Consider the following 11,473-nt stretch of genomic DNA (forward strand, 5'->3'; position numbering starts at 1 on the left):
AAAAATCCAGGCATGATGGCATGTGCCTGTAATCCCAGCTACCTGGGAGGCTGAGGCGGGAGAATCGCTAGAACCTGGGAGACAGAGGCTGCAGTGAGCCGACATCATGCCATTGCACTCCAGCCTGGGCAACAGGGCGAGACTTTGTCTCAAAAAAAATAAATAAATAAATAAATAAAAACTGAGGTTTTGGAGGTAAAAGTCATACAGCTAATGATAGGTGGAGGTGAGGTATAAATATAGGCTGTGTGCTTCCGGAGACTGGCTGCCGACCACTTTGCTCTGCTGCTTTTCTGTGACATGTAGAGACGTAAGAACATACGATTTGGGGATGAGAGAATGAGGTTTGAGTCCCACCTGTTGCTAGTTTTTGTTATTGCTATTACCCAGAATACCGATGAACCGGGTAAGAGAACTGCACCTACATGGGCTCCAAAGGCTTTGGTTTTGGAATGCTTAATACTATGTGTGAGATTTTGGAAGGTCATTGTTCTAGTAACCCAAAGCCATAATTTCTATTATTGGTAGTGATTTTTATATACATGGTAGAAGCATAAAATCTGTAATTCTGAGTCTTGTTTAGCTCAAAATATATCTGACAGAAAGGAGTTTGTGTTCCATCCATAAGTGGAAATACTTTTTTTTTTCTTTGAGATGGAGTCTCGCTCTGTCGCCCAGGTTGGAGTGCAGTGGCACGATCTTGGCTCACTGCAGCCTCTGCCTCCTGGTTTCAAGCAGTTCTCCTGCCTCAGCCACCCCAGTAGCTGGGATTACGGGCACCCGCAGCCACGCCCGGCTAATTTTTGTATTTTTAGTAGACACGGGGTTTCACCGTGTTGCTCAGGCCGGTCGCGAACTCCTGAGCTCAGACAGTTGCTTGCCTCGGCCTCCCAAAATGCTGGGATTACAGGCGTGAGCCACCATGCCCGGCCTAAGTGGAAACACTTTCATTTCAACTATTTGGGAGTCTTCTCCAAGTACAGTTAAGCAGATAATCATATAGCAGTTTGGATTAGACCAAGTGCATGTGTTCCTCTGCTCTTAGGATTTCTCTAAAGTTTGTGGACTAAAACTTTGGCACATCAGGTTTTTAAACTTTGGAGCCCTCTTTGTGACTCATTGGTGGTCAGATCATCTCAGTCACAAGAGTAAACAGACTGGCTTGCATTCCTAACCAGACCTCCTTCAGAGAGTAAACCATTTCATGGAGTCTGTATTCACTCTGACATCATGTTTTCCTTTATATTTCAACTAGTGAAACGTGTTCCTGGAGCTTCTGAATATCCTGTCAAAGACTTGAGTACCCCTCCAAATTCTTCGGGAAGTGGAGGAAATGTGGGGCCTGCAGCCAGCCCTGCTAGAAGCAGTGACATGTTATATCTGATCGTTGGCTGTGTGCTGGGCGTCATGGTCCTCATTCTGATGGTTTTCATTGCAATGTGCCTGTGGAAGAATCGCCAGCAGAATACCATACAAAGTAAGTCACTCATAAGTGTTTCCTTCTCTTTTTCTAAAGATGGGTGGACAAATATTGTCAGAATAAATATTGATTTCTAACACTGTTGTGTGTTGGTGTCATGGTACGAAGCACATGAGATACTCTTCATTCAGAGTAGATGACTTTAAAACTATCCTAGCTGTCAGCCAGAGTAAGTGGAGCATCAAATTAAATTGCCCAGCAGACATAAACACCAAAGCCAAAACTAAGCAGGTCTCTAAGTAAATGGCTGACTTATTGCTGGGAAACTCCAGCTTTGTTGGACCACCAAAGAGGAGCCTGAGCTCTGGAATTGCTGTAGGAACACCTTTACACTGGTACAGAGCTTGCCAACAGGGAATAGAAAAGCCATGATGGAAAGCAGGTAGTGAAAACTTCTCTAAGTCACTGTCACTGAATGACACGTAACCAATGAGGATAATGCAGCCCTGTTTCTGTGCCTGATGGACTCAAGACTGCTCCAGCGTGGCGTCCTCTCCCTGGAGTGTATCTAGGAATACGTGTGCTTGAACATCGACGATGGCTCTGCTTTGAAATAACAGTGAAATAACCTAGAACCCCCTTTCTCTTTTCACTTCCTTCAGTTCTCTTCAGCACACTGTCTTACTTTTCGTATTATCTCAGCTATTATAAAATAGGATCATCAAATCAAGCAGAGAGTTTAGTCTTTGGTGGGAGGAAGTTTTTTGGTTTTCCCTTTGGCTCCAGAATAAGGAAATGAAAGAAAAGTGAGGGACGACCCCAGCAGGCACTTCCAGTGGCTGTTAGCCAGTTCTCACGCATGCTCCCCTTTTAGTTACCGGTTCTGGGGGAAGGAAGTACTCTGTTTGTATTGAATGGTGCCGTCCAAGAGATAGGGGAAGAGATGGTGGCTGCATCAGGCTGAAAGGGATGGTGATCATTTGATTTTCTAAGTGGTTTTAATGCCATTGTCTTTAATTGTGTGAGTGCATGTTGAATCATTAAAAGAGAAGTATTAATCTGAAAGGGATGGTGGTTGCCTTTAACTGTGTGAGTGCATGTTGAATCATTAAAAGAGAAGTATTAATCTGGTCATCTGAGCTATATTAATCGGATTAAAGTCATCCTACTTTGTGACCTGATAATATGTTTAAAAATGGATAATTCTCATGGTGGTGTTCATTCAGTCATTTATTCAAAAGATAATCATTGTCTTCTGTATACCAGGCACTGTTCTGGACAGTGGAGATGTAATGGTAAATAAAATAAACGCCACGTCTGCCCTCTCAAAGTTTATAGTTTAGTGGAGACCACAAGCAGGTGTACTGAGATTACACACCCGGGCAAGAGTGCACAGTAATGCGGGCAGCTAAGGAAAGGAGGGACACCTAATCCAGCCTTGGCGAGCTCTCGTACCTTTGAAGATTTTATCCAAGCTCCAACAACAAATCCTGTACAGTTTGGACACTTTAGTTTCTAAGAGATACTTTACTTTTTCTACATATATCTGGTAGCTGTGCCTCTGGAAATCAGAGTTTTTGAGACAGTCATTTATATGCTTTTAATAGAAGAAAATCGAAGGCCAGGTGCAGTGGCCCACACCTGTAATCATAGCACTTTGGGAGGCTGAGGCAGGCGGATCACGAGGTCAGGAGATCGAGACCAGCCTGGCTAGCACGGTGAAACCCTGTCTCTACTAAAAATACAAAAAATTAGCTGGGCATGGTGGCACGTGCCAGCTACTTAGGAGGCTGAAGCAGGAGAATTGCTTGAACCCGGGAGGCAGAGGTTGCACTGAGCCAAGATCATGCCATTGCACTCCAGCCTGGGCAACAAAAGCGAAACTCCATCTCAAAAAAAAGAAAAGAAAATAGAATCACTTTTTGCCTTTGGTACCCCACACCTTCCAAATGGGTTATAATGACTAAGGAGCTGTATGAATGGTCAGTGACTGTATGTACAGCTCCATCCTTTTACTTAATAGAGTGGTTTATTGCCACTGGAAATACCCCACCTAAAGCTAGTCTTTTGTTGTCATTTTATGCCGTTGTTTTCAGCACTTTGAAGTATAATATCTAGGAGTTTAAGCACTTTTCCTAGTGTTGCCAGTACTCTGATAGTTTAGCTTGCCCAATATATTCGTTCCCTTTTGAGTAATTTCTCCTGAGTTAATTTTTCTTCCCGTTAACAGAATCATAATTAACTCAGAGTTCACAGCTATCTCTACACTCTATGGAAAATAATAGCAATAACTTTATTAAACTATGTCTTACAAGTAGGCTTTAAGTGAACATTTTTCAAATGTTTTTATTGTAGTCTGTTTGTAGTCTCTTAGAGATTTTATCAGTAAGACCTTCTCAGCAAGAAGATTGTCCTTTTCAGTGTCTTATTTTGTGTGTGTGTGTGTGTGTGTGTGTGTGTGTGTGTGTGTGTGTGTGGCTTTTTTGTTCTCTTTTACCAGAATATGACCCACCAGGATATCTCTACCAAGGATCAGATATGAATGGGCAGATGGTGGAATACACCACTCTCTCGGGAGCGAGTCAGATAAATGGAAATGTTCACGGAGGCTTCCTAACCAACGGCGCTCTCAGCAGTGGCTATTCCCACCTTCACCGTAAGGTCCCCAACGGAGTCAATGGGATCGCGAATGGGAGCCTAAATGGAGGGCTTTACTCTGGGCACACCAACTCTCTAACCAGGACGCATGTGGATTTCGAACATCCTCATCATCTAGTGAATGTAAGAGACTTAACTATAAATAAAAACCCCTCTGTCCCTCAGGGTGCCAAGCACCAGAACGGGGACAGCACGCTGGGCTTTGTTCAATACAGAAACCTCACAGGTTCCCTTGAATGGAAGCAGCATCGATCGCTGGCAGCCCTTTGGCCCCGGGTAGTCTTTGTAAGTTGTTTTCTATTGCCAGGTCATAGTTACATTCATCAGTTTAGTTTCATTTTAAAATTATTAAACACTGAAAGCGGAATACCGGCAATGAACAGACTGGAAGTCGTTCTTTAGATGAAATGGAAATACCACTGGACGTAGGCTAGACCAAATACTTTAAATTTGATTTATTGAGAGCAGGGTCTTGAAAATGCAAATGCGGAGAAGAGGCAGGCAGATCAGGACGTCGTGGGAGTGAGATGGTAGCGCTGCAGGCGATGGCCACCTGGAGAGCTCAGACTGTGTCTTTGGGAAGCAGCCGCAGTTTGACACTTACAGTTGTCATGGGCTGAGGGCCCAGTGTTGCCAGATTTTCTGATTTTTCAAAACCTCTGTAAATCCAGGTGAAATTGACTGATTTTTACATGCTGGCACCTAATTGAAAATTGGAAAACATCTGTAGGCCATGCCAAACGTCTCTGCAGCCACCGGTTGTGACCTCTGACCTTTCATGGGCTGCTTTTGTTGGTTTTTGCCCAGTGTGTTTTGTTGTTGTGGCTGGTAAGCTTTTCACATTTTACAATGTTAGTATTCTTTAGCCACAAAGAGTGATAATCCCTTAAGACAACCTGATTTCAGAGATAACTAGTTGATACCGTTTAATTTTCGAAATGGGAGTAGAATGACTAGCATATTTTAGACTTATGCTGGGGTTGTCTGCACTAGAAAGTTTGATTCATGACATTGTTTGGATGCACATCTCTATTACTTTTGATCAAATAGATAATGTGTTTAATTGATCGAATTAAGCACTCAGTTTTTGGCATTGTTCTGATTACAGATAAATTTACCGTGACCCACAGCGTGCTACGATTTGAAGAAGCTTAGAGGTTTTCTTTCCCCATCTTCAGTTTATTAAAGATTTGTTAAAATCTATTTGGAGAACAAAACTAATGTGTACTCATATTTTAAAGCTAGAAATGGAATGGCTTTTGTGTGACCTGGCTTTTGTATGTTGAGGAAGAAATATTAATTTGCTTTAATGCATCTCATTACTAAAAGAGAATAATGATTTCGTTGTTGTGTGTGGAAAGATACAGCGTGTATTCAGACTTCTGAACTTTTTTGGTCACCATTCCTAGTCCAAACTACTACCATTGTCCAAGAAAACTGAAGGAGAGAGTAGTAACGTTTGACAAGCACACACTGTTTCCATAAGAAGAAAAATAAGGCCAATGTTTGCTTTAGTGTTTGAACACAGAACCTTGGGTTTTTTGAACAATGAATTTCTGTTTAAATAATAGGCGCCCCATTTGGTGTACAATGTCAGAAGTTATCTGTGATTTTAAACTATTAGATTTCTTACTTTTCTGGGTGGAGGAAATAAAGAAATTTTAACAGTGTTAGTGACCCTAAAAATCATTGCACTAACTTTAACATGTTTAGGGATTCAGAGAATCCCTAACCCACAACGTTACCCTGCAGGTTGGGAAGTTCATTTTCTGAACCTTTCAGGTTTGCTCTCAGATGGAATATAGTATAGGAGAGTTCTTTTCTCTTGATGTGTTCCTAATCATTCCAATTGCTGGTTGGGTCAGAAACACTGAAGGAAATTTTCAGCGCTTTTGGTCTGCTTAGATTCTGGCTGCTGTTACGAAATGAATGGCAATGGAAAGTATTCTAGGAAAAACAATTGCCTGAACTTTTTCTAACCTTGAAGGCCTGCTTTGGGTTTGGGTGCAGTGTGACAGCCTCTCCCACCTTGTATCAAATTCAGTTCTGTTTTTCTTCTGAAAGCAGAATTCTGCCTCTGACTATCAGGCTAGTTTAATTTTTAACTTCATTTTTGAAGAACCTTGCTATCGTTATCTGTCAAGTGAACATTTTACAATGAGGTATGTGTTAATCTGGGCATTTTTCTTAATTGCTGGGCAGTTCCGCCAAAAGCAACATCCAAATATTAACACGCCCCCTCCAAGTCATTGCTGGCCGCAGATCCCCTCCATCTGGAAAAATATAGCGTGCTTTAAAACTCAGCGTTGTCAAGTGAACAGACCTCATCGAAATAATTACAGGAAAATGAAGATGAGTTTATCATGTGACATCATCCACACAGGTTTTACACCCTGTTTCTCCAACTGGCATCACATGAAATTCTTCCCTGACTGCCGAGAAAGGAAAAATGAACAGAGGCTATAACGTATAATGTATTTTGAGCCCACTAGATTTGAAGGGAAATGACTAAACCTTTCCCTTCATTTATTTGCTTTTGTCTATTACAGAAATACGTAGAAAAACCTGGCAGTGAAGTTTTTGGAATACAGTTTAATATAGTGCAGAACTCTCATTCACTCCTTTGTGAATATGGGTCAATGATATTGACAATGACATTGCTCTGGGACTTGGTTAGAATATACCGTGTGCCCATTTATGGTTGACATGGCTTGTGTGTATTTGTGATTATTTGGCTACTGGTCTGTGGGCACCTTCAGCATTCCTTCTTCTTTTCTTTTTCTCTGACCCTCCTTCCTGTCCAGGGTGGTGGAATGTACACGGCCGTGCCTCAGATTGACCCTCTGGAGTGTGTTAACTGCCGAAACTGTCGAAACAACAATAGGTATGTTAATGATGTATCTGCACAAGCTGTTGTGAATAAGACATGCATCCTTTTATTTTTCCCTTCAGCAAAGGAAGTTCTCAGAATTTTACCTGGGATATAAAGTGCAGGATTTGCAGTCTTAAATTTAAGGCTACTACTGATTTTTTTGCCTCTGCTTTCCAATTTTTATCTTTTTGTGCCTCGGTGTCTTTAGCTATATAGAAACAATCTTAAAGGGTCTGTTTGTCACAGAAATACTATTATAAGTCTTCATGTTTTTGAAAATTTTAAATTAGGGTCATTCCCTGTTATAAAGACTTTATCTTTTCTCACGTTTTATTTTCTACTCTATGTTATGGGATGTTATGAGGATGAATGACAGTGTGTCCGAGTGTTGGGGGGAGGCGGGAACACTCTGTATATAGTAACGTTTTTTTCATAGTAATATTACTGAAATTTTCCTACCAGATTAGCCAGTGTGTTTTTTTTTAATTCTTAAAATCTTAAGAAGATTAAGTAGCAAAACCTTGCTTTGAATTTTGTATTTTAGTTTTAAAAGTGATGTGTACTCACAATATTTCAAACAAGATAGAAATATGTAGAGCAATGTACATTTAACACACAGGATATTCAGCACACCTTCCTACTATCTCTATATTAACCCCAAAGGATTACCAAGCTTTTTGTTGTATTAAAGTTGTTTCAGAAATCTTAGTTCTTTCTTTTACATAATATTGTTATTGAATTACATGGTGTCAAAAGTGCTTCCTTCTCAGTTCTAAAACTCTACAACCAAAAAGATTATATCATAGTTAGTACATAAAATAACTGGCATATGGGTGGGAGTTTAGAGATTTTGTTATTGAAATGATGTTTGGCCTATATACTTAAAATGAATTAACAGTTAAGAGTTGTCTCTGGGAGTTAGTGAAACCAGAACTTGAAGAAGGATCAGGCCAACCATCGAATTAAAAGTACATTGTTTCAGCCTGCGTTTTGAGAGTTGCAGAACAAAAGCCACGAAGCTTCTTGGAGATTTTTTGTTATCATTTACTTAACCCATTAATCATTTACTTATAGTGTGTCTATAAAAGAGCCATCTGCTTATTTTATGTACTAAGGTTTACTTGTTACGTATCTCAATTGTTTATGACCCTGGTTTTGAAAATGTTCATCACATTGAAACCACATTTTTGTCTTGAGCTTTTCATGGACTTTACCATAGTTTGTTAGGCAACATACTAAAGACCTGGTAAAGGTGGTTCATGTACCTGGTGAATAATCAGATGGATTTAGTTACAAGCGGTTTTGTTTAGAAAGATAATGTGTTTTCTTTTATGGTTCTTGGTCATCAGCAGATCTTACTTCTCCCTGGACAATAAAATGGTTTAACGACGGGATCTCTGGTCTAAGGATAAGTAGACCTGGGCTCTGACATAGCTTAAACCTGTGATCTTGTGAAACTTACATGATGTTTCTGAAGCTATTTCCTTAACCGAAAAGGGGAAAATTGTTCTAGGTAATGTAAAATTGCTCCCAACATAATGTGATAGTAGTCTCTGGCAATTTCCTGCCAATCATGTCTTTATGATGAAGTATCATCTTAATATCAAGAATACATCCCATTTCCTTAGAAGGACTTATATGACCTCTGCCATTTAAATGACCTTGGATTTGTGGCTATTTGTATGTGTAATGGGTGTGTGTGTGTGTGTGTATGTTTGCACGCATGTGCGTGTGTATGTAGTATTTTAGTATTTGAAAGTTGTTATTATAATAGTTTTTTTTCCCCTTTAAGACAATGGACAATTGTATTTCTATTAATTTTCAAGTTAATGACTTACTGCATTTCATGTGTGTGGGTTTTACTGTTATCTGGGAATTTAGGTGAATTCTCTTCAGCTTGGAACACCAGATTCTTTTTCTTCCTGATTTAAATTTTCTTCCTCATGAGAATCTACCTGTTTAGGGCAAGTCTTTACTTGCCTGCGTTGCCTCCAAGGTTAGCCAGTGTCTCACCTGGCTCCCAGGAGCAACTGTATGATTTTGACACTTAGTAATTGGACAGATAAGTATCAATAAGTACCTACCTTCAGCTCTGGAAAACTTGGATTATTAAATTTAAAGATTTTAAGTCTTTTCACTTTGGAATTGAGAACAGGTATCTCCTCGTAAGATCTTACAAATGACAAAATTTGTAAAAAGCTGTGAACGCTGAAAGGTAGATGATACGTGGTTTACTCTCAAAATGTAGAAAATCGTAGTAAGTTTTTACTTTTGGAATATCCACATTGTTACTGTGAATGAGTTTGCATTTCTGAATGTCAGCTGAAATAGTGTAAACATAAACAGAAGCATGATTTCAGTTAAGTTATATGAGGGCTGTCAAGTGGGCCTCATAGGGTTTTTGGCTATTCGGTCAAACAAAGCAAAACAAACATGAGAAATAGTAGACTAGCATAGTTGTAGGGAGAGAAAGAAGAATTTTGAGAGATTTAGGATTTAGAAAGAGATGAGTCTGAGAGATTAAAAAAAAGAAAAGACCAAGTAATCGGTTGAAGAGGCCAGTGGAAGAAGCAGTTGAAGGTGATGTCTAGGCGTCTGGGTGCAGCCTTCGAGGCCGAAAGCACTGCGGGAGATGAAGAGCTGCTGCCCCACAGTGTACTTCTGGGGAGCTGCCCTCTGAGATCTGGTGGTGCCTCTGCAGTTCACCTTCTTTATTCCACAGATACTGAGAACTGGAGAAGTCTTGCGTGGGGCCTTTTCTGTATGGACTCTTACCTGCCCTGTGCCCTGCCACTCCAGGTTCTTTTTTCTCTGCCTTCTCCGTTGTAAACTTAAGCATATTTCTTAGAGTGAGCTTTTAAGAAACAAGACATTGCCAACCCTTGACCCCTTTTATCTCTCCTTCTGGAGAGAAAACGTTGCCTCTATTATGTATATGAGAGTATGATATGAGCAGTTGAGAACAGGTGAGGGGAGGGGGCACTATATAGATCTGTGGGGAAGTTTTTCTTGATTCTGGGGCTCTTGTGACATGCCATAAATGACCACTTGCCTCACTGTGTTCCATTACCTTGAATCCTTTTTAGTTTCTTTCGGTTTTCTTTTGTTGTTTTGAGACAGAGTCTCACTCCGATACCCAGGCTGGAGTGCAGTGGTGTAGCCTTGGCTCACTGCAGTGCTGCTTCCTGGGTTCAAGCGATTCTCATGCCTCAGCCTCCCTGGTAGCTGGAATTACAGGCATGTGCCACCATGGCTGGCTAAATCTTTTGTATTTTTAGTAGAGATGGAGTTTTGCCATGTTGGCTAGGCTAGTCTCAAACTCCTGGCCTCATGTGATCTGCCCGCCTCGGTCTTCCAATGTGCTGAATTACAGGCGTGAGCTACCGCGCCTGACCCCTTTGCAATTTTTAAGAGTAATAGGTAAAGCTCACTATGAACACCTAGAAAGAAGCATATTTAATGCAGCTTTGCAGAGAGCCAGTTCCTTACACCAGAGACCTAATCAAGAAATCCTTGTGCTGTTTGGGCATTTCAAGAGTTAAACGGATTTTAATCAAAAAACATCAAAAGCTTTCTACCCTTCTCTTCTCCTCTCCTGAATTCAAAAGGCAGTAATGCAGCTCTGGATATGTAATCAAATGTGGCTTCTTAGTTGCTTGGCTAGTTTAATGGAAAGGGATTGACATTAAATCTGGTTTTTTTTAACATCAGCCTTGATAATTTGTAAGAGAGAGTAGAGGGGACACTGATGAAATTCACAGATGAACAAACTGAGAGATCCCATCAGGAAGGAATGAGAAATTAAGAGTCTTAAGAGAGACTGGAGATGGACAGGAAGTCTCCCAGCAAAAATCAGCTTGGAAAAATTATATAATTCATCTGGGAAAAACAGTACAAGTTACATGGCTGATAGTCAAGAGTAGTAGTAAAACGATTGGGAACAGTGCTTTAGAGAACAAAGATACTACAGATGACTTCCGAGTTTCATATATTGACAACCTTAAAAGTCTGTGTCTTGGATTTGGGAATGCTCTTTCACCAACCTGAAACCCTCCGTGGATGTCAGATGTCCTCTGATGACAAAAAAATGTAGAGATGAATATGAGAACATTAATTATAATAGTAGTTCTTTCAGGCCTTAAGGTTTGATCTACCCAGTTGGTTTGCTAAGTATGAAAACAACAAGTTGTCCAGTTCACCCGAGCTTTTTCTTCCAGCAGAAAATGTGCATTCAGCTTCTCTTCCATCTATGGTCATCTCCCTATTTCCCTAAGAAATTCAGAGTGCTGTGTTGAAGTTTAAAAATTGATCAGTACCGCCGGGCACGGTGGCTCAAGCCTGTAATTCCAGCACTTTGGGAGGCTGAGACGGGCGGATCACGAGGTCAGGAGATCGAGACCATCCTGGCTAACATGGTAAAACTCCGTCTCTACTAAAAAATACAAAAAACTAGCCGGGCGAGGTGGTGGGCGCCTGTAGTCCCAGCTACTGGGGAGGCTGAGGCAGGAGAATGGCGTAAACCC

At 40.7% G+C, this 11,473-nt stretch overlaps 1 protein-coding gene across 2 annotated transcripts in view; it reads left to right on the top strand.

Moving 5' to 3' along the window:
- CDON (cell adhesion associated, oncogene regulated) overlaps positions 1–11,473 on the top strand; it is a 60,743-nt gene that overhangs the window by 39,563 nt on the left and 9,707 nt on the right. For both annotated transcript variants that reach the window (XM_012001258.1, XM_012001259.1), the window contains exons 15-17: positions 1,256–1,477; positions 3,921–4,201; positions 6,883–6,962. In XM_012001258.1, coding sequence (XP_011856648.1) covers positions 1,256–1,477; positions 3,921–4,201; positions 6,883–6,962 — 583 coding nt within the window. The remainder of the gene's footprint in view (positions 1–1,255; positions 1,478–3,920; positions 4,202–6,882; positions 6,963–11,473) is intronic.

This window comes from Mandrillus leucophaeus, unplaced genomic scaffold, assembly GCF_000951045.1.
Source record: "Mandrillus leucophaeus isolate KB7577 unplaced genomic scaffold, Mleu.le_1.0 Scaffold656, whole genome shotgun sequence".
NCBI lineage: Eukaryota > Metazoa > Chordata > Mammalia > Primates > Cercopithecidae > Mandrillus > Mandrillus leucophaeus.